The sequence below is a fragment of the Seriola lalandi genome, unplaced genomic scaffold, assembly GCF_002814215.2.
Source record: "Seriola lalandi dorsalis isolate HSWRI2012SDOR001 ecotype SW California unplaced genomic scaffold, Sedor1 jcf7180002054312, whole genome shotgun sequence".
Classification (NCBI taxonomy): domain Eukaryota; kingdom Metazoa; phylum Chordata; class Actinopteri; order Carangiformes; family Carangidae; genus Seriola; species Seriola lalandi.
The window spans coordinates 339,947-364,414 of NW_019524865.1; the positions used below are offsets into that span (position 1 = coordinate 339,947).

The window sequence follows — 24,468 nt, forward strand, 5'->3', positions numbered from 1 at the left end:
GCATTACCAAAAACTGTCACAAAGAAAAAATAATTTCAATTTTTTTTTTTTTTTATTCCCTGTACAAATTCTTCTTATTTCAAAAATGACATTAATCCTGGAATAGATCTGTGAAATAACGCTTTTGGTTCTTCAGTAAAACAAAAACAAAAAAGTCAGAGCAGTTTCCCGGTGCTTTATTTTGGAAGTTGTAACAGGAAATCATGCATTTCAAACTGTTCCCAGCTTGTCTTGCTGTAGCTGAGTGGTCCGGGTTGGTCAGTGTTGTCAGAGGGGCAGCATGAGATATTTCTCTGCTCGGATCATGCAAACATGGGGATATTTGGAGGAAAAATCGATTTGACAACTCACTCGGGGAAAAGGTAAGATACAAGTCTCTGCTTTTACTAAGTTTGGCTTCCAGAAATTGGGAACAGTCCAGACTATGACTTATTGTAGTGGTTTTATGAGGCTTCACTGAATGCGGTCGTGTGACATGTATCCCCATCCATACAACTCGGGATGTAATGCTTTATGAAAAAGAAAAAATACAGCAATGCAACACACAAGAAAAGTTAAGTAACCATGGTAATATTGTGATAAATGTAAGTCCAATATAAATAAACCACTTTAAGGTGTCTGTAAATTCAATGTTAATCACTATAGATACACTGTAAGTTTCCAACTGAAATGTTTTAGGGCTTTGTTTATATCATAAAGCACAATAAGGTCACTGTAGAGTATCTAGTGACGGCTCAGACACACTCAAAGTGTTTATAGCACAATAATAAAGGAATGTCACCCTGCCTTTTCCTGTATGGGGCAAAGTATATCATTGAGGATGAATACAGGTTGAAGGAAGGTCACACCCTGAGCTGGCAGGTTGCCTGCTTCTACAGTTGCAATTCTAAATAGCAAATGAATAGAAATAGAAACAGAAGTAGAACAGAGCAGAATAAAATAGAATGGACGTTTTGGAGTGTAAGAGTGTCGCTGTTATTATCTCTACTAATATGCAGCAGATGGCTGATGAGTCCTTGGTCAATATAAGGTAGCCTACAGGGAGTCAACACAGTGTTAGAAGTGACTGGTATGTGACAGTAAAGATGGACGATATTGCAATGATTTAGTCATTTGCTGGAAGTGTCTCCTGTCATCAGCAGAGCTCTGAGACTCCGTCAAGTTGTGATCGGCTTCTAACACGACAGCTTCTTTAGAGTAAACTGAGCTGTTGTGTAAACTGAGGGGCAGCGGTTCTGCACATGCCGAGAAATGAAACGTAAATATTAATAACAGAGTTTCAGCTTTCATTGAAACCATTCAAAAAGAAGCTAAAACATATCTCTCTTATGGAGCTATACAATACAATGACTGTTAATCTTTTCCATTTGACATTCAGTCCACTTCCAAAACATCAACATATAGGAAAACAATGGAGGTATATAGGTGCACAAATCTACCTCTGACCCACTCCCAGCAGGCGTGATGCACTGACAAGTGCTCTCTTTGTTATTTTCTCTGGGAATTTGCATTTCTCTCGGGTGATTTTCATTCACTTTTACATGCACATCAGCAACCCCCAGTGAACACTACACACTTGCAGGAGTTGCTCTCTTCATAGGCGCATTTTCTTGTCCTTGCTCTGCATGATCCACACAGAAAACGAGACCTTTTTCGTTTTATACGTGTGTTTATTCTTATTCCTTAGTTGCCTCTCTGTATAATAGAGTGACACTCACTGATCCTCAGTCTTGGACTTGAACTTGCCTCTGCAAAATTTGCCAGGCAGCTTTTATTTCACCAGCAACGGCTATTTCCATGTTTGCTTTGTGTGTCTCTGTCTATAATTAGCTCCATTTGAGTGGAGTGTCTTCAGGAATACCCTTTACCCCCGTCCGCTCAGTGTTGCCAAGTGGTAATCCTCACACCCAAGACATCGATCCTGGACCAGCTCCTTACTTGACTTTTGAATACCTCAGAACGATTCCTGGACTCTACGGTCTTGACTGTGCGTCTGCCCGTGGGAAACCTTCACCCCCGCCCCTCACCACTCCCATCTCCGCAGCAGTGTGCCAGTGCATCTTTGACTGGAACAGCCTGCTCTTGTCGGGCAGCGATCAGTGTATTAATAGGTGTTTTGGCTGCTACTTTGGTCCTAACCCCCAACTCGCTCTCCAGTCCTCCCCCCTTTCATAACACAAACAAGCCAACAAGCCCCCCCACCCCACCCCTTCTTCTTGTGCTTATTTTAGGCTCAGTGGTAGATAACTGACACGTCGGGGTTGCATACTGTATGTAAATAATAGCTGCAGAGGTTGTAGCTGGAGTGGCAAAGATGATGAGAAATTATAGGACTCGAACAGAACTCTCGAGTTTGTTTACTCTCTGGGGGAAACTTAGGAAAGACCTCAGTGAGACGAAATGAAATGAAATGAAAAAAAAAGAATCAGAGAGGATGCTTTGGTGGTGAACGTGATGTCAGACTGACCATATCTGAGAACTGTGTGTGCTGGCTCCCACACTGACTGATAGATTGGGGGGGGGGGACTTGTGAAGCTGACATGGTTATTGCTGTATTGGTGATGATGTTCTTCTTCCTCACCACAATCTACAGGTTTCAGTAGGCGCCTGGTGGGAAAGATTGTGCTCCTTGGGATGGAGCAGTTAAGGAGAAGGAGGTGCGCCCCCCCCGGGCGCAGCTTTTACGACTTAGGGGACGAAAAAATACAAATGAAAAATAAAAACACACCACATGGCATGCCTCCAAGCTGCAGCAGCTATTTTTGGTTTCCAGCTATGGGAAAATAACCAAGTCCATAATCACTCATACATGGACAGCTCAGACGCTGTAAATCCCAGTGCTGCTGGTGTGCTGCTGACCCTCGTAAGTGATTTACAGGGTCAGACGGTGTTAAGAGCCCACTTTCCACAGAACTTAAACGCTGGACGTTTAACAGCGGGGACGGAGGGTGTGCCCTAATTCAGAGCGGACAGCGGGTGCAGAGCCCGTCTCGTGTTCGCCTCTTTAAAGTTTAACTGCATCCAAAACATTTGTGCTTTGAAGACGCGGTGCATCATTCAGTCACCTCCTGCCCGCAGGTTCAAGTATCCTGCCTGACCTGGAGTTGAACTTCTTTGTGGTTGTCGCATAGAAGTTTTCTCACTGTGCTGCAGGCTTGTTTGTTGCATTTCAAAGGTGCATCATGCAATATTTTCAGTATTAACATGGAATCGTTTGTGTGTTCAGGTTTGACTGGATCATGACTCAGATTTTTTGTCTGATGTGAGTTTCAGAACAAAATCTGAGTTTTAGATGTTGATATTTGATGGCTCGTTAAATGACCTTATTCATCTGATTCGGTTTGGAGATCAGTTTTTTTGTGTTTTTGATACGATAAATGTAACCAGTAATATAAGAGATGAGGAGCTCTCAGCCCCTTTGATTTTGTCAAAGTAGCTCTCAGAGTAAAAAAAGGTTGGAGACCCCTGAGATTTGGCGTCTCGGAGCAATTTTTTCACGCGTGACGCACGCTTCCCGAGAGGGGAAAGACCTGTTGATGTCATGTCCAGTGTCTAGGCTGAATCTCATTTTTACAGTTGCATGTGGAGAAAGTGGCATTTTAGTGACGTTTTCATTTATGTGAGCATATACCACTGACTGTATGAGTGATATGTGTTGACTGTTGCCTCCGTAGACCTTTCTCCCAGCAGAGTCGCCAAACACAGGTGTAACCGATCATCCCAACGAAGGCTGAATTCCGCGTAGGTGCTCAGACATTACGCACACTGGGACCCTTTAATGTAACCCAGCCCTCCTTAACGTCATTAGTTTCACCTGTGCTTTCAACAAGTCAAAATGTTTACTTAGAAAAACCTTACACATTAAAAACGTGAACATTAACACTGAAAACTTTTGTAAATATGAAATTTTTTTTAAATCCTGTAATAATGAACTTTCAGTGTCTAACAATGACAAACAGTGACTTTCAGTGTTTTCATATTAAAAGCCTACAAGGATGTTAGCTGTGTCCCCCTCACTAAAGTCCCTTCCATGTCCCTTTGTGTGTGTGTAACAATGGCTTATTTTTAACCTGTTGGGCTGTTTAAAAGGTGTGGGGGGGGGTTTGAAGGGAGGAAGTGTTCGCAGGATGACAGAGGAAGATAATAGCATCCTCTCCTCAACCTTCGTCCTTCCTCTGCCTTCCCTCACATACAGACAGACAGACAGACAGACACACAGACAGACAGACACACACACACACACACACACACACACACACACACACACACACACACACAAACCAACAGACACACACACACACACTTCCTTGCTTCCCGGATTCAATAGCTCAATAGACAGTCTGACCTATAAGACAGATGACCAGAGCAGCTAATTAGAGGGTCAGTACTGAATCACAGAGAAACTCTGGCTGAACTAAATGAGACTAAGGCAGATGAGAAACACAAGACAAGAAAGATGCAGCCGAATGAACCAACATCACTTTATTTATCTGCTTTCTCATCCGAAGTGTGTATACTAAAGATTGCTGAAGGTTAAACCAGTGGTTCCCAACCTTGTGACACTAAATCAGTGTCCGGTTTGTTGCTTCTTCTTCTTCTTCTTCTTCTTCTTCTTCTTCTTCTTCATCATTAATCATCTCACATTGGCCATTGCGGCTATTTTTTTTACTTGTAATGCAGCATTTTTACATTTTTGTATTGGTACTTTCATTTAATTAAAGTATCTGAATAGGACTGTAATCCAAAACTGACAGTAAACAGTGTTGCTTGCAGAGCTTAATAGCTTAGATTAGTTATAAATATAGAACATTCATCAGCAATAATTTTAATAATTAATTAATCATCAACAAAAATGCAAAGCAGTCCTGGTCCTAGCTTCCCTAATGTGAATATTCGGTGTTATTAAAAGTCATCTTTGATAGTAAACTGGATATCTACGGGTTTTGAAGTGAACAGACTAAACAAGCAAAATGTATCAGCAGATGAAATAATGAAAATAATCGCAGCAGTTTGTGTGGTTCTGCAGAGAGTTGAAATGTAATTTATTTTTCCTCACAGTTATGATATGAAACTAAGCATGTGGAGTTGATAATTTACTGGTCTGCTCACCGTATCACCCTGAGCAGGGCTGTGTAGTTTTGCTCCCTGTGGTTCTCGCTGGTGTTGTGTGTCTGGTATTTTTATCTTATCTCTGTCAAACACTCCCATCTGCAGCAGAACACTCTGTTATTGTTCCTACGCATCATATTTGTTTAAGTTATCTTAAAAGAGCATAATTATAAAATTACATTTTCTCCTTTGTTGTTGTCAGCAGCAGAAGAATTCCAGTCATTTATGTTTATGTGCTCTTAAGATCTTATTCTATGCGTTTAGTTCTTTTAGTCCTGGCTTCTGTTCTGTTCTCCGTTAAGCACCTGTCAAATCTATGGGTCTGGATTTTCTCAAATTAAGTGCAATACTTCCCCAAAGCAATGCATTCAATTACTGCATTTATTAAGACAAATGTACATTTCCCTATAGCTAATATGAAATATCCCACTCTGAATAAATGGTAAGAACACGCGTTAATAGTTTAATTTTAGTAGTGAATTCCTTCTTTTAAAATTCTGCTGCTCACACTTCGAGCAAAATACTGACGTCTAGGGTCGGGGTAATATCCTGTTTTACATCACAGCTGCCTCTGCAGTCCTTTTCACTGGGTGCAGCGGCCAATAAACCTAAATCTGGTGTAGTAAAACAACAATATTTGGATTTCCCATCATCCGATTTGATGACCCGTGAAGCCATGAGATCAGCGTGACTCTCACAGTGAGGTTTAAGGATGTGGAGTTTCTCTGCCATTCTCTAAATCAAGAGGACCAGGGTTTTTAAAAAAGGACATAATTTTACACTTAAACAGATTCTTTGGTAAAAAAAATAAAAAAATGTTTGAGTTTGAGTAAGAAGAAGAAAAATTTCCCCCTCACTGGAAAGTCTGGTTCTGTTTTCCCCACCTACGCATTTAGATCGGATGTACATCAGTACATCCGACTCCTAAATGGAAAATTACCATTTTTTGGAAGTGATCCAAAGGCATTCTGGGAATTCTAGGAGATCATAATTGATTTAGAGGGAGAAGTAGTATGAGAAAAAAACAAAAAAGTGGGTGCAGTTCATCAGTAAATAACTCCCAAGAATGGATCAAATGCTGCAGAGTGATGATGTTTAAACACTGGAGGGAGATGAAAGTGTGGAGCGCCGGCCAAGGCAACACTTCAGGATTGTTGTTTAACTAATCATAGCCAGGAAAGCTATTTCTAAATTGTTGTCTGTTGTCAGGTGTGGCCGGTCTACTGTATGTCCGATTACGTCCTAGTGTGCCTCAGATGAGTTATTGAGAGACAGTTTCCATTAGATTAAATATACTGTACGTTAGTTTGTTCTGGCCACTAATAATCATATTTATGTTCTTGAACCTCTAGCTCATTGACAAATCCTAAGAAATATATTTGTTTTAGCAGAAAAAGAAATAAGAAATGTTTAGTGACGAAGCCCTTCCATAACAACAATGACATTGACTTGTCCTATGATCTTAAGGCGTTGTATGAATTCGTGGCTCAGGAAACGTGTGTTTATTTTCCTCAGTTGAGGATTGTCTCCATTGGAATGTATCTAAATATAAAGTAAAGGACCCTGAGGCTCAAACACAAACCTGTGTCTGCATTGTCTCTGGTGCGCAGAAGCCAGTCAAACTAGTTCAGCAGCACTGATACACTGCGTACAAAATATTAAGCCTTCCTCCTCTTTCCACTGAGTAGGCAGATATTTAATTCTTTTGTTAAATGTGGCCATCACCTTGGCATTAAACCTTGTGAAACAGAAGTTCAGCCCATCACTGTGATGATTGTGTGTATGTTGCAAGTTGGGTGATTCATGCATACAAAAGACAGATTCATCACAAACATTACTTAACCTTGAAACCCTCGGTTGCCAAGACACACTGCTGCAGCCTGATGTGGGGTTTTCTTGAAGGCGGATATACACGTGTTAATATTTTCTTTTTTTTACGATTATAGCTGCACATAGATGACCGTTCTGTGTTGTGTCGTGTTATTATGAGTCTCCTACACATGGTGCAGTCGTGGCTCCGTGTTGTTTCTACAGCTGTTACCAGACAAGCAAACCACACATTCCAGTTTGACAATGACTGCTCTCAGACCAACTAAACATCACAGCGGAGAAAGAAATCAGGGCTCCTTTAAAGGAATACACCGAGCTATTGGAAGATTTATCAACTAACGTAGACATAACAATTACCCATGTTTCATTTTGACGTCATTGGCTGTGGTGTACTTTATCATGAAAAAGGGAAGGAACCTTTACATGCTCCATGCAACTGAATATGACTGTGTTGGAAAAATAATGCTGAAAATACAAGAGAAAAATACTTAAACTACACCCTCCGTTTGCAATATACATTTGTTATTGTCAGTGCATCCCATAAAAAGACCAAAACTCTACAGCAATGTGTTAGATGGTCTCTGTGGCATTCAGCCCCAGGCTCAATCACTCAATCACCACTGAACATGTAAATTCTTTATAAAGGTTCTGTAATTTTATAAAACATCTAGGCACTGTGTATTTTAGAAGACATTACTCAAACAGGAGTAAAAGCATTTTTGCAATGACAATTTTCTCCATGGACACTGTGTACTTAATGAGTATGTTACAGCAGCAGCAGCAGGACAGTGAATGTGGGATTGTATCATAATGAAGGAACATGTCACCCAGTGCAGCAGCGTGGCTGATTAATGTTTTTGTAATCATTTTTGGACAACAGCAGAGCTCCTTGGCTCAGAGCAATAAGACATATGAGGCTATGGATATACAGGCAGTACTTAGAGTTAGTAGAGTTGATTCATCATTAGTTTGGCCTTTTCATATTCACATTACAGCAGAAAAACTTGTGCTGCGCATTCTGCATTGGTCGGTACAGTATTTACCACTGAGGAACCTCGGTGATGCTGCACCAACTGGCTCCAACTTAGCTACAGCGCTAATGTTGCTAGCTGTAGATTGCTACATTTCACAGAGGTAAGAGCAAAGACATAAACAACTTTCTTAAAGGTTGTTTAAACGAAAGTGTTTTTGGTGTTTTTGTCCTTATCACTTTCCAGACCTGAGCTGCAACCGTGATATGTTCCTTGAATTAGAGCCAGAGTGGCCAGGAAGCGTAAGGGACACCACACAGACTCAACGTGAGACAGTGACAGGGATAAATGTTGATGATAAACGACAGTGTCGGAAGAGAAATAACAGAGGAGACAGAGACAGGTTGGGAGGAAAAGACTGTCAAAAGGGCAGGAATGAGAGGAAAACATGAGACAATAAGAGAGGAGGAAGAAAGAAAGAGTGGAGGGGCAGATATGTCCTCCTGTGGGAGATAATGTCTGGACACAAAAAACACACATCTCAAACACACACTTTGTCATATACAGGCATCACAAATATGTACATACATTCACATTTTTAATAATATTCTTTGGTATTTATGTCTCGTGCTCTGAATCACCTCGATTCATAATGAGAGGCAATGACCCTGGAGAAAATGAGGGACAAAAATACACGGACAGAGGAAGGGACAGAGGCAACGACCTCTCAGTATTTATTGTTACCAGAAAGCAAGGAACCCAAACTACTTGGCCACAGTTGACAGATAGATTGTACACAGTGTACATTGGTGACAATGGCATACAGCGAGCACTGCCAGGGTATTATAATACATGAGTGTGTGTGTCCTTGGATTTACAATGTCCTGATCGGGAACAATGCATCGCTAGAGTCAACTGTGTACAAAACAGACAGAAAGGCATTCGTTGTTTGGTTTTTATTGAATGGAATTGTAATTATAAATTAATGTGTGGGTGTTTGTGAGTGTCTGTGTGTATGGTTGTCGTCGCCTTCAGAAACTCGAACTGCAGTCGGAGGGAAACGATGCAAAAAATCAGCAACGAGCGCTCAGCAGCAAAGATGACAAAAAAAAAAAAATTTTGGGATCTTTGCATTCATGAATGTCTTTCGGTGTGTCCAACTGCAGACGGCTGCCAAATCGTATAGGAGTATTGTCTGTCACTAGGAGGAAACTATTTAAAGAATTAGCTCCACAACGTTTAAGGTAAACAACTAGCTCCCTTCAAAAGTAAAAGAAAACTACCTCCACCACTAGAAGCTGTCTTTTAACATGTATTATCATGGTAGCGGGCAAACTACACAAACTAATCACCTTTGGTTCATTCTTTGTCCATTATTGGTCAGTAACTTGTAGCACATAAGATAACTTGTTAAACCACAGAGTACAGTATGTCTTCTTCACTTATAGTTTTGGTGTTGTTAAATGCATCTTTAGCAGAACAAGGTTTAGCTATTTCCTTCCATTTCCTGTTTTTGCTAAGCTAACGTTTGGCTAAACGCGTCGTTGAAAATGAAAATACTGATCCTCTTATCTTGGTAAGACAGCAAAAAATTTATTTAACCAAAATATAGAGCATTCCTTTCAGCTTTTTTTTTTAACTACATAGTGATCGTTGGCAAAAGTTTACATTGACAACTACAGAAATCTCAGCACCGGCTAGCATTAGCATCAAATTGTGTTTTACGTGCCCATTTGTGCAACTTTCTAATGTCTTCCCAGCGTCAAAGCTGACAGATTAGATAGACATCAATATTAACTTGTTGAACTCTGAGAATTTATTTACTGCAAATGTTTAAATAATTAGCTTTGTGTCTTGGGGTGAGTCAAAAGAGGCTTTACACAAAATCACTTAACATTGGAGCATTAAATTATGCTTAACATGCTCACGGAAGCATATTTAATTAAAAAGCTCTGTTTGACTTATCTGGGCTAGTTCTTGTTTTTCCCTTCATGAGCTCGTCAACACACTCGAATGCTCTGCGTCCTTCGCTGTATGTGAGCAAGCGGAGCAGGTAGAAGGAAAAAATAAAACAAAGAATGAAGAATGGTTGTTCGTTCTATTCAAAGCACTGGTTCCTGAAACCCCTCACACCCTTGACGCACAGCATTTCCCACATTTCTCTCTCCTCTGTTTTCTCCATCTCTCTTTCCTGTGCTCTCAACTGTCAAAATGTTTTCACTACTCTGGCCTCAAAGACGAGTTTCTTGGCGTGAATTTGAACCGTAGCTACTTTTAACATTCAAACACTCAAAGTTTCCAATGTTCCTTTCCAGTTCCCCTCACGGTTACCCCTCGAGTTCACACTCCCATCAATTTTCAAACCACTTAAATATTCAAACCCATTAAATAATTTTTTTGTATATATCTATTATAACATTAAATTAAAAATTCTCCATGTGCTTTGGATACATTTTACAGTTCAAAACGAACCTGAAATGAGCATCTGGTATTGTGATTGACAACAAAATTATTATATACTTAATTATCACTTGTATTTACAGCAAAATTAAAGAACACAGCTGATGATATCATGTTATCCAATCACTGAAATACACTGCAGTCAGCTTCCCTTCTCACGGATAAAGCCCTCACCTCTGTCTTGTGTCCCGTTACGCCGAGGATTTCTTTCACCCATGTTAGGCTCATTACAGAGGAAACACTAAAGGGAACTTGCTGCCCTTTTGCCCAAAAACAATAATAAACACGCATCTGTTTCTCTGACCCTGGGTGGACAGTGAAGAGGAATAGCTGCTGAAGCATGAACTTCCTGTCCTGAGAGATGAGAAAATACACATACTGTAAATAAACATGCACAAGCCTGCTTAAAAAAAAACATGCATTCACACATGCACATTGGAATGCAAATTACAGCTGTAATACTGTATATGCAGAATATTTTCTTGCCTGCATGCTTTTACAGTGAAGTGCTGTTTATTATGCATTGAAATGTCTAATAAATGCTTTTTCCTGTATTCCTTTCAGAGACATGTGGCGGACTCTAACTCTCTCACTGATAGTTGCACTGGTTCTGGGCACAGAGGTGAGTACAGCTGTGGTATGTAAGTAAGTAAGTATTTGTAGATTGATTTTCCAGCTGTAATATCTATAATATACCTTATCTGTATTTTTGGATGACTTCACTACCCAGCTGTCCCGGTCTGAGGATGTGGGGTCCATGGTGGCTGGCGAAAAGGCGGTGCATGGGCAGCAGGAGAATTTCAGCGACATATCCACTGTACTAGGAAATTCCCGACACCAGATTCTGGCTGCTCAGTTTGAATGCTACCTGAAGATAATCAGCGATCCAGCACATACAGAAGAAGGTGATGAGATTGTACCTATATCTCCATTTATTCACAGTTCAGCTGATGACAGCCATCCAACAAACTAACGTTTTCTTATGATATAGTCTTAGCCTACCGTGTTTTGTTTCTGGTGTACGGCAGATAAATGTTCATCACAACATTTTGCATCTGAGCTGCAGTGCTGAGGCAGTTTTAATTAAGTCATTCCCTCTGTAAATGTAATCACTTATAATACAAGTAAAAATGTAACCACAGGATATCCTTTTAAAACTAATTCTCCGTCGATAGTCTTGCCATTAGTAGCCCATACAGGGCTCCTATTTGTGTACTGCTGTTGTGCTGGGATCCACAATGACGATACGAGTAACAGTAATTGACTTTCAGTCATTGATCTTAATAAGATAAACAAAAAAAATTAATTCTTTAGAATACTTAATATTCTGTGGGAAATCCTTTCATCAGCAGTGAAATGGATCAATAAACGTCACTGTGTCATAAACATGCCCAAGCCACAACAGAACCGGCACCGTGTTCCTTCTGTTTCCCAGACTTTCACACCATCTTCATAGAGGTTTTTTTTTCTCCTCATCAGTCAGTAAGAACTTAAAAATGTAGAAACATATTTCTAGAAGAAATAATAAATGCTTTCACTGCATCAGTAAGATACTTGGTACGGGTATATCTAAGATTAAATGATCTGCGACTATTTGATGGATTGCCGTGAAAGATGGAAAAGACATTCATGTTCTCTAGAGGATGAAATCTTCTCATTGGTTTGATCCCCTAACTTTTTCAACTTTTCACTTTTAGTGAGATGTCTTGACAACTATTGAAACTATGAAATTTGGTATAGCCATTCATGTTCCCCATATAGGATGAACTGTAATAACTCTGGTTAATCAGACGTATGTATTTTTCCAAACCAACCCAGTCGTTCTTGACCTTGATGAGACTTTCCGAAAAACACTTTTGGAAACACTTCAGATAAAACATAAATCTCACCTTTGTGTCACTTATCAAAGCGTGGAATGGGCTCGTTATTGGCCCATGTGGCTGATGGGACATAAATCATCCACTACAACTGCTGTTCTTGCCAAGCTTCAAGTCACAGTGGGCGTTTTCCGTCTTCTGGCTTCACACGAGAAAAAGTGACAATATCCTAAGATATCCCAAGTCAGTACATACACCTCAAGACTATTAAATCTCCCCACACATTGTTAAATAATGCTTGTGCTGATAATTTCTTTATGACATGCAGATTTAGATATATGCATTACTGGTTTCAATTTCCAGTATATGCATACACTAATAGAGAAAGAGAGACAGAGAGAGAGAGAGAAAGAGAGAGAGAGGAAGTGAGTCTGAAAGAAAGGAAACTTGCCCTTTGTGTCTTTACCAGTGGCTGTTACTCCGACTCGGTGCTTCACTGCCTTTGAAATGTTATTTGTGCTCCATTTCCCAACATGCCACTGTGCAACCTGGTACCGCCAGGTTTCCGTCTATTGTTGACCCTCTTTGTAAGGGCTGCGGTTAGACACTTAGTTTATGTAAGTGTAACACCATTTATGTTGAATATATAATTTATGACTCATTCAGTCGGGGGACTTTATTAAAGATTTAAACAGTTCTCTACCTTTATGATTCCCCGTTGACATGTGAGAATGATGTGATAATACATTACATAAGACTTCTATTTTGACTGGGTTGCTTCTCAAATGTTCCTTTGAAATGGCATCCAAACCTAATAAATAAAATACTAATAAAATACTAATAGAGTATAATCTTGAACTGTAGCGGTCTTAAAAGATTTACTATACAGATAACCTGACCTGCAATACGGTCATCTTTAATAAAAGAGCAGCAGTGAGAAGAAGAAGTGAAAAAGATTTTTAAAAACGCGTGAGACGTCATTATACCTCCTACAATTCCCTATTAAAAGTAAAATACTGCCCCTAATTATTTAAGTGTAAATGATTAATATGTATAAGACATTGTTATTGAGTAAGTTCATATTTTATATAAGATACCAGCTTTTACTTTTGGTGTTAAACATGCAGAGGCTGAAACATCTTTCCTTGGAGGAATCCTCTGCCACCCTACGATATTGAAGCACTGAGCAGAGAAAGAGCACCACCTACAGAGGGATGAGGTGCCTTGTTTGTGCATACATCACTTTGAAACTAGAGGTGGAGGAAGAAGGTCTTTTACATCCTTTTATTTCTAGTCCTGGACCTGTTTGGGATTTCAGATGACAGAGTATCCTCGTATCTAAAGTCTAAACGTGTAGGAAACTGTATTACATTAAAGTTAAGTTTAAAAAAGCCAAAGCAAGAGCCAGAGGGATTCATGATTAAAACTTCATACACGTGTGTCATGTCTCTAGTGTCTGCACACCCTGCAAGTTCAATGTGGTTTCTGCGCTGCGTCCTGTAGGTACTTACTGTAATCGTACGTGGGACGGCTGGCTCTGCTGGGGGGACTCTGCTCCAGGGACCGCAATGCAGATGTGTCCTGAGTACTTTCACGACTTTGACCCTGGTGGTGAGGCCTTAACACACACACACACACACACACACACACACACACACACACACACACACACACACACACACACACACATATGCATACACACATGCAGACACGCACAAGTATTTGGACAGTGACACATGTTTTGATCTTCAGGCTCTGATCTTCAGCACATTCAGTTTGAAATAAAAGTAACTGATACTACATTAAAGTGCCAAGTCGCTGCTTTTATTTCAGTAGGTTTACATGAATATAGAAAGAACTGTGTGGGAGATAAACGCCATTTTAACACAAAGTGCACAAAGTTTAGGGGTTCAAACGTAATTGCGCAGATACACATGAAGTCAAACAAAAAAATCCATCGGCAGACGCTCTGTATCTCCCCTGGTGATGGTGATTTGTGATGGTGGTGATTTTATTTATTTTTAATTTTTTGCTGTTTGTGTCATTGCATAAATGAATATATAAATAAATGGTTTCTCTCACACACATATACACCAATACACTGACACAGAAACATATGCAAAGTATAATTAGTGCTTATAGTGACCTTGTCTTTGTAAATCGAACTGTAAGGAATATTTGGGTAATGTAATGTAATGTAATAATGTCTTCAACAGAGAAGGTTACCAAAGTGTGTAATCCTGATGGCCAGTGGTTCCATCACCCAGAGAGCAACCGAATCTGGACTAACTACACCCAGTGTCAAGCCTACACCAAAGACAAACTCAAGGTAAAACACAGTGTATGAGAAGGTTGCAAAGGTTAATTCACAATAATGTCACTCTTTGGAATCAAAAAACAAGGTGCTTTGTCCTCTTTCACATGGACTGATGCATAGTAACCATGAGACCCTTTTTTTTTTTGCATGATTTGGAAGCAACTACAGGAAATAACACCAGAAGGGTCTATGACAGATGTTGATATCTGATAGTCCACACTTACACAACACATGCTTGGACAGCTGAGCACAACAACATGACCTGAGGGCACTCTGCAGTCTGCACTCACTGAATCATGTGTTCTGAACTGGCATGAACACCAGAGACTGTACGCTACAGCAAACAAGCTGAGTCCACCGCGCTTAGCTTAAAGTTACAGTTCAGCTAGTGGAGTCGGATTCCTTTACAATCTCTGAACTGTCAAAATGGGCCTTTTAACTCACGCACCGTGACTCGCCTGTAACTGGGCGGTGTCACTGTGTCGTTATGAAATAAAGTGCAATAATACCATCCTCACTACGTTGAACTAATCAAAGTGAAATGTTCAAGTTTTATGCTCTTATGCGTTTGTATAAAATGGGTTCGAACTCTAACCATCACAAGAAAATTCTTAGTAACTAGATATCGATGTTCCTGCACATCCTGATTTCTTCTTCTTTAAACTCCAAACTCAAAATCTAACACATTGACCTGTAGTTTTTGATCTAGGATCGATTTAATCCACCCTCATATCTACAAGAAGCTTATACAGCTCCTGCACACACATATTTCTGTAGGAACTGGCGTTGTGAAGTCTGTCGGAGCACATTGTTTCATGAATCTTGCCATGACGTGGCTTTCCTGAAGTATTCTCTCTACAGAAGTTTCCTTTGCTTCTGTGCTTTTGACAGCATGTGGTATAGAGACTATGCAAACATATAGACTAGGAACTTATAGCCGTTTTTAATAAGTGGTGAATTTATCTCTATTTATTATAATGGAACCATTTCCCTCCCCCCGCAGTTTGCCATCAGCCTCTACTACCTGGCCATGGTGGGTCATGGTCTGTCTATTGTCTCCCTGATCATCTGCGTCATCATCTTCTCCTACTTCAAGTGAGTTGAGTGAGAGTTTTCTTCTCTGTGGTCTGACTGAACATCTCTATACTCTTTATGTCTGGATTTACTCACTTTATTCCTGTAGAGATTCAGTGTCTCAGATGACTTTTAAAAAAAATGGTACAAAATCGCTGTTTGTAGACAACAATATCGACTTTTTATATGGTAATTTCACTTGGTGTGTTCAGTGTTTCTATTAATATGATCAGTGTGTTTTTATCCCGTTGGTAGAATTGTTAATAATAAGCTGGGTATTAGTGTTTCTAATGTAAAATTTTGATCTATTCCACATGTCTACATGTTCTATGCAAACCTTTTATTAGTCCTGCTAGCAGCAGATGAAAATGAAAATTCAATATTTAATAATTGACACTGAATATTAGTATATGCAATTAAAAATTAAGTAACCTCAAGTGATAAACTGATGAACTGTTCCTTCTCTCTCTGTCTGTCTCTCCATCCTTCAGGAGTCTTAGCTGCCAGAGAATCTCCCTCCACAAGAACATGTTTCTCTCCTTCATCTTGAACTCCATTGTTACTATAATGTGGCTCTCAGTCACTGTGGCCAATAACCACACCATAGATGCCAACAACCCTGTGAGACACTGAGTTATATTTCATCACATTGCACTAATGAAGTTCACTTCACTTCACCTAATATCCCCGTGTTAAAAATGTCCTACAATTAACTTTAATACCTTTTGTTGTTGTTGTTTTTAGCCATAGTCTTTATGGGTTAAAAGCTGCTTCTAATTCATCGTGACACATTTGAAGTGAAGTTTTACCATTTCCTGTCCATCAGGTGAGCTGTAAGGTCCTGGCTGTGCTGACTCAGTATACATCTACTTCCAGTTACTTCTGGATGCTGTGTGAAGGCATCTACCTCCACACGCTCATCATAGTGGCCGTGTTTGTCGGGGAACAGCAGCTCTTCTGGTACTACGTCCTGGGATGGGGTGAGTCAGGGGTATTGGACACTTCACTGCCACTTCACTGCTGACCCTTTTCTTTTGGTGTTTCAGTGTTAGCTGCTTCCATCTTGTGGTCAGATACAGCAGGTTACACAGATGAATATACTGTATATAACTTTTCTTACAGTACAATCATCAAATAAATATGAAGGAATTGCATTAATGAGATTCCTTTGCAGGTGCATTTTGTGGGCAACGCTCTGATTATGATGCTAATAATGCACATGCAATACATTATCCTCAAAACGTTTTCAAGGAGAGCAGTCTTGAGATCTTCTACTGCACCGAGAGCATCAGTTTTCAAACATAATTCAGCACCACAGAAATGTAATCTTGAAGGCTGCATGTACCTGCGCTTTGATAAGTGGGCTTTTCATGAGAAACTCTCATCTAGGCTTTCCGGTGGCCTCTCTGTGCAGCCACATCAACCAGCTCTTACGCATTCGAAATGGATTCTTTTATGTCTCTCGAAGCCTCGCATCTTTTTATATCTGCACAGTATATGGCCTTGCTGTAATGAGAATGGCACATGTCCTACGTGTCGCCTTTACTGTTAAGACCCTGCTGCTGCTGCTGCTGCTGCTCTTACAGTAACTGAAAACTTGGCTTCAGCTTTCTCGAGCTGAAAATGTATACAACAACTTGTTTAGTGGGTTAATTGTTACATAAAGGAATAGTTTAGTATTTGGGGAAATATACTTTCGTTGTTTTGGATTTCACTTTATGTTTAAATATTGTGATGCAACAGAAGGAGGCTCTGTAGAGATTCAAGATGTCAGACTGATATTTCTGCCTGTGTTTCTGTTCCTTAGGTTTTCCTATCGTTCCTGCCTTGACGTATGCTGTGGCTCGCGGGCTCTTCTATAACGACAAGTAAGCTACCAAGACCACTATCCATTGAGATGTCACCAATGTAGTTAAATTCGCTGCATGTTTACTGCACTGAGGCCATATCAAGACCAAGAATGTTATAGTATATACCGTAACCTTGTGTAACTACAGTCCAGGGTTTCTCCCTCCCCTCCTTCCTGTGCACTTGTTTTATTCTGTTTGATCACTTTGAGGCTGAGGAATTGAAAGATATTGATTTGCTTCATCAAGTAAAATTTCTGTGATCCCCTCTCTGTTGGCTGAGTCTAGTACTAACGATGAATGATTCAGGCTGTGCATGTGAATACTCCAAAACACAGTGTTCAGTCCTGGCAGGAATAAGTACTGTTAGCATAGAAAACGCTAAGGGATTAGCTAATGCAAGCACTAGCTGTTTAACTTAGTTAGCAAGGTCAATCCCTAATTCACGTTAACTGTGATATTATTTGGGATGCTAAATTTGGCTTGAGAAAAACAGGCTTAAAACAAAATGTACTTACCAAAAAAAATTGATCAGCCGACTCCTTAGAATGCCTTTCAGTGTAACCGACTGCTAAACAAGACATTTTAGGTAAACGAAATGTTACCACGAAGGCCTCAGTTATACACTTTCATTAACTGAAAACACAATGAGTTTTCACAAAGTTCCAGACGCATTCTTGATTGATACGACCTGTCGATTAGTTCCTCACAGAGCGTCTCTAATTCTCCCTTTCCCTCAGTTCGTTCTCCAGAATGATTTTCAGCTGTTCAATTTCATTCAGCAACAGTTCACTGTATGGCACTGTTGTGTTGTGATATCCAGTCCGTCCAAGAACTAAATATGTTCTAGCTGAACAGTTCCCTTAAACACTGCCAGCATCAAAGCGACTGTAAAAAATATTGCCACACAGATTCTGATAATCCCAAGCCCTCACCCTCACAAAGACTGTATATAACAAGAGTAGGTACAAACCTAGTATATATAATGATCAAAATGCAACAGTGCAACCTGCTGTCAACATAAAAATAAATACTATTGTCACCGGAGCATGAGCCCTTACAGTGAAAGTCCATTTCTGATTTTTTGTTTGCACTATAGACTGTTTCATAGTCGGAGTGGCTGCCACCACAGTGGTGGTCCAGTCAAAGACTCCATGAAGTTTTTACCGGCCCTCTCTGTGTGCCTGTCATTCATTCATTGCGAGCGTGCTCCGTGCGTGTTCTGGGTCTGGGTTCACATATGTAATCAACCCCTCACCAACGCGACCCGACCCCACCGGGGATAAAAATAATTCAGCAGGGAGCTGCCAAAAAGCGGAGTTGCACTTTCAATTCACTGAGCCTCACCTCCATTACAAATAGACTACATTTACTACCTGTACCATTATCACTTAAAGGAAGCAGAGGAATAACTAAAGATAAGACGGACCGAGCAGAGAGAGCAGGAGAGTGTTAGGGAGAGAAGCCATCGATAACTGCTAAAGAAACTAGCAGATCTGAATAACATGAAAACTACAGAAACACCAGCGACAGGAAATGAGACAATACACTTGCTGCAGCACATCAGCACAACAATAAAAGTCCTGTTAAGAAAAAAAAAGGTTTCTGTCCACCGAAATGCTAGAGGGCTTTTAATCTGAAATAGTTACAGGAAGTGTTGCATTTGTATTAACGTAATGCAGTAACTTTGACAGGAGCTTTGAGCTAAAATACTGGTATGACCAATTATACATATCAAACAGCAGGAAGTAGTAGTACTGGACATATTCCACCTCCCATAAAGCATTGCGTCTCCTCAGACTGCACAATGACAGCCAACAGCTCTCCTCAAAACCCCTAAACGCTGCAGCAGATTTACACACAGCCGTTAGTTAAATAAACTGACCACACATTGGAAAATTTAAATAAAAATCCCCGCCAGTCGTCGCCAGTGCACTTTGGTGTGAAATGCATTCTGGGATACCAGCTGTATAACTTCAGTTTGAAGGCAGGTTCTGAACAGGACTACTCACATAAATGGAGTCAGGAGTTTCAGTTCCTGTTCCCTGTGTTTGTTTCAGATGTTGGATCAGCTCAAACACTCACCTGGTCTACATCATCCATGGGCCCATTCAAGCTGCTCTGGTTGTGAGTAATTAATGAAAGTAAATGTTGTACATATGAGGTAGTCCATGACTTCACAGCTAAGATCGCTATCAAATTGTCAGATGCAGATTCTTATGTGTTTTGACCTTCAAAACTGCTTTTCAAATAAAGGCAGACTGAGTGCTTTTACTTGAAACTCATGAGGCAATTCCACACTATGATACAGGTGCAAGTACACGATCAATTAATTTGTATTTGCGTACTTAAATTCATGTGATTAAACTCATAACTATTGCCAGGGAAATGAAAAGAAAAAACTCATCAAAATAACATTGAAATATCATGCAGAGCAACAGGAATAGAGGTTATTGGAGAAACCTCCATGGGCTCCTTATGTGAAGGTGTTGTTACAGTGCCACCATCAGGCTGGTCATTGTAATTCCTTTGATAATATGAAAAGACGTGCCGTCCCTTCAAGTTGTAATAATTCGTTAATCTATCCAGGTGAACCTTATCTTTCTCCTGAACATCGTCCGCGTTCTGATCACCAAGCTGAAGGAAACCCACTGTGCCGAGTCCACGGCCTACATGAAGGCAGTGAGAGCCACCCTCATCCTTATCCCTCTGCTGGGGGTCCAGTACATCCTCTTCCCCTGGAGGCCGGAGGGACGCATCAGCCGCGCCATATATGATTTCTTTGTAAATATCTTCTGCCACTTCCAGGTACAGTCACTGACAAACCGTACATTAAAGTTGCTACCAGCCACAGAGATCCATTCAAATCCTGGATGTATTAAACCAAACTGACGAAATTGACAATAAAAAAACCTGCAAGTTATCTTACGAATATAAGATTTGATTCAAACGCAGCTGGTTTTTAGCACAAAGGCTTTTCAGATTATTAAGTACCATTAAACCCATTTTCATTAAGCAACATCAAACTAAAAGCATTTTCAGCAATTTCCACTACACTCCAAAGCATGATAGAGCCACTGTCTGCTTTTGAATTTGAATAACCAAGTGCTATTTTGTTTCTTGTCAATGGAAATTGGACATGCAGCTGAATCTTGTGTCAAATTCACAGGCGCTAGAAAGGAAAAAGCTCTAACGCATCCAAGGTCAATGATTGCCTAATAAAAGTGATTTGACATGAATGTTAAACATGCAAATGGTTTTACAGATACTCTCACTGACATCTGTTTCGGTATTAATATTTCATTTGTGTCACTTTTGCAGGGACTCCTGGTGGCAATTATATTCTGTTTCTGCAATGCTGAGGTACATTAACTATCATATTGCTGCATGTTATCTCAGAATAAATATGGATAATTTTATTTAAATACTCTTTTGACTGTCATTGTTGACGTCCAGGCCCAGGCAGCACTGCGGAGGAAATGGGCTCAGCGGAAGTTCACCTGGGGTAAAGCCGGCTGGGGAGAAACACCCATCTCTAGCAACCTCTTTAACTACCACACCAACTCCTCCATCACCGAAACTAGCCGCGCCACCATCAACTTGGAGAAGCCCGCTGCTGCGCCTTCTGAACTAAACAACCACTTCCTGTCCAAGTTGCAGGAGAAAGCCAACGGGCAGCAAAACAGTACTTGCAGCAATGGGGAGGCAGACATGCTCAACAAGCTGGAGACCACTGACATCTGACTGGATAAAGCATGGAGGGGACACAGAAGGACTGAGGCTTCAGGAAACAGAGAGGTTACAGGTATATGTTCATAATAAAGGCTAACAGGATGGGCGTGTACCTATGTAAATAGTAGCTGAAGAGCACTTAAAAGGCAGGTGGTGTTCACACATATACACACACATTTTTACAGCAACATCTCCAGTTTTTGGATTCGCAAGAACTGATGAGGAAATTAATTTTATGGTGTCGTCCTGTAATCCTAGTATCATAATGTTTTTGTCCTAGTTTTTATATTTCTTGTCAGAATGGAGAAAGGGGCAAATCCCGAACCTGACATCTTGATATCACAGACGCAGAACTCTATGTTTGTGTAATCTGTTGCCTTATGAATCCTGTGCTCTACCCGTACACCACTGTGACCAATGAATGTCATAGCCCACTGATGTGATCACGCATATTTTACTTTTTCTACATGCTTTTATCTAAGAAAGATAATCATACTCTGGCCCATGGAAAGCCAGTATCCACATTTTGGTTTAGAGAGAGAATCATTGTGTTAACAGGATGAAACACGACAAAAGCAGCAGAATTATAGTTCACATTTTGATTCAGATTTCCTGTTGAAATGTAACAGACAGATGTAAAATTTACTCTCAGTCTGAGGAAGTGTACAGTTGCCAAAGTGCTTAAAGTTTTGAACATACACAGCATTAGGGGCTCATTTGTCTTGCAAAGGCCAAACGCAGTAAACACAAGACCAGAATCTGACTTTTTGATATTGTTTCACAACATAATAATATAACAATACTAGATAGAAATGCATAGCTTCTGCTGAAAACAGAGTGTAACAGAAAACTGAGCTAATAACCAAACTGTAGTAACTGCACAACACAGTAGCTAAACCAAAAGAGCTGCTGTATATCAAGCTAGCGCTAGTTGGTGAAATAGCCACAACTAGCTTTAGCTAAAGCTAAAATCTATTTACTTATTTTTATCTGCTCTGTAATTTAAAAATATAATTTTTTGATAAACTTATACCTGGTAACTCAGTTAATTATTCCATATAGTTAAATTAGACAGCAGCTAAATCATCAGTGATGAAGAAAAATAAACCCAGCTGAACTCCTGCTAAAGCTAACTGTGTTAGCAGAGCAGTAGTAGCATCATCTCAGCTTTTAGCTCTAGTGGGGTTAAGGTTTAACTTTAACAGTTGCCTATTATAAAACAGAAATTTAATGCCTACGATCTACGGGCTGTAAATAATCAAAATAAAGTTTGTTTTCTTAAACAAACAAGTTAAAAGGGACAAAGAAAAGCTAACAAGAAAGAACACCTGGCAAAAATGATCAAAAACGCTAACAGGATCTATGGCAATAAATCTTTTGGCTAACCTGAAAACCTTAACCCTTTTCTCTCAACTCCACTGCCTCTGTAGTTACGTTCTTTGTCTTTGTCGGCTCTAATGTTGAAAACAGAAGTCATATTTCAGCTTTGGGTTGTAAAACTAATTCTTGACAGGTTAAATGTTAAGTTTGGACACTGAACAGAAGAAGCTACACATTACCGCTGTATAAAAGGTTTTTTGAAGTCACTATGTTTGCTTACACAAATCTTAACTTTGCTAAAATGGTTAACTCATTTTCATGGCAAATAAACAGACCTCATCATGTGAATGTGGAATTTACCATGTTAAAAGGGATTCAGATTCGTACACAGCTCATGTTGAATAGGAGATAGAACAGTGGAAACAGTGGCTGTACATAACAGCTAAACATGTATGTAAACTAGTATGTGGTTAATTTTAAGCCTCATATGATTCAAACCAAAGCTTTACCTCCTGGAACCAAATTATGTGCTGAACATTATGGATAATAACTCCCTCCAGTTCAAAGTAGGAGCTGTGCTTTGAGTACAGGAGAATTACCGGTGCAGAGATAATGGAGCTCTGGGGTGAGGCAATAATTTCACTCATGCTGAATCTCAGTCATTCTCCTCACTCACTCCATTAACACCAAGGGTCGGGGTACTTTGGCAAAAACATGGCACTCATAGAGGAGATTCAGAAACACTATGCTGTGTGGAATAATGTACATGAGCAGTGTGTGCACAGGTGCTTTTCACAAATAGTCCCTCCTCCAACTTTGTTATAACTTACATTTTCACTTTGTATTACGACATTAATTTTATTGTAATATGACAGGAGATCTGAATCTTCTGAAACGATTCTGTGATGAATATAGCTTTTGCAGACACAACAAGACTGTGCCAAATTAATGTATAGTGTTTTTTCTATTTCTTATTAACTGCACTTCAGTCAGCATGGGAAGGAGACAATTTCAAAGATTTGTAATGTGTTTATTATAATAGTGTTCCTATTGCCTTGTAAAGTTCTATATTATTATTATTATTTTTATTGTACTGGCTGTTTTACTATTTCTAAATGCACAAATACAGTTCACTGCCACTTCACTAATTTAATAGTTTTTCCATTGCACATGTACTGTGCTGTATGCACACTGGCAGGCTACAGTACCAGCACCATTTCAATTTCCACTGGAATACTGAGCAAGTCTTATGTTTGAAAGTGAACTAGCAGCAAATGTATTTTGGTGTTTTTCCAGGATGCATCCACGCACAATATACTGGGAATACAAATGCTCCAGTGTGTATACAGCAGGGTACACTGATGCATAAGGGGAATAAACCACAATTGTGGTAAGAAAACAGCTGAGTATGAGGAGGCTCTGTTAGAGAGCGGTGGCTCTCCACTCATTCTGCACAGGGTCCCCAACCCTGTACACTTCTGCCAATCCTGCCCAGTAGAGAAACAGCTGTCATGGACATATTTGCAAAGAAATTCGAGGAACATTCCAATAAACCATCAAAAGAAATGTTAAATTCAAGCATATTACTGTATATATGTTTTTAACACTGCCATTAACGTGTGGAAATAAAGTTGTTTGAATTTAAACGTGTGGGTTGTGTTTCATAGTGAAATTATCAGTGGCACGGTGTGACTATTTGTTTATCATGGTTGATAAATGACTTTCTACTCTACTGCACTTCAGTAAAGATGCTGTATAAGCACAGTTATGTGTTTATATTCTTATTTGAGACGGAAATGTTGTCCTCTTTACTTGTTGCTTTTTACTTTGCTCATAGATTTTCATGCAAAATATGTTTTGCCTTATATTTTATAACCAACAGCATTAAGTGAGGAAATTAGCCTCACTTTGACCTACCAGAGAATGAATTTAGATGATGTAATTGCTGATTCTGTGTAGTTGGTGGTTGTTTGGCTGCTGTTTAGACTCAC

The 24,468-nt window shown here is 39.8% G+C and overlaps 1 protein-coding gene across 1 annotated transcript; it reads left to right on the top strand.

The window, feature by feature from the left end:
* Positions 1 to 205: 205 nt before the first annotated feature.
* Positions 206 to 24,123, top strand: calcrl2 (calcitonin receptor-like 2). The gene is made up of 13 exons (XM_023406585.2): positions 206 to 362; positions 10,935 to 10,992; positions 11,101 to 11,275; positions 13,691 to 13,798; positions 14,404 to 14,516; positions 15,508 to 15,599; positions 16,070 to 16,199; positions 16,405 to 16,558; positions 17,386 to 17,446; positions 19,486 to 19,552; positions 20,015 to 20,233; positions 20,747 to 20,788; positions 20,882 to 24,123. Exons 1-13 carry the CDS (start codon positions 313 to 315, stop codon positions 21,167 to 21,169), a joined length of 1,557 nt encoding a protein of 518 aa, XP_023262353.1. The 5' UTR covers positions 206 to 312; the 3' UTR covers positions 21,170 to 24,123.
* Positions 24,124 to 24,468: the final 345 nt, after the last annotated feature.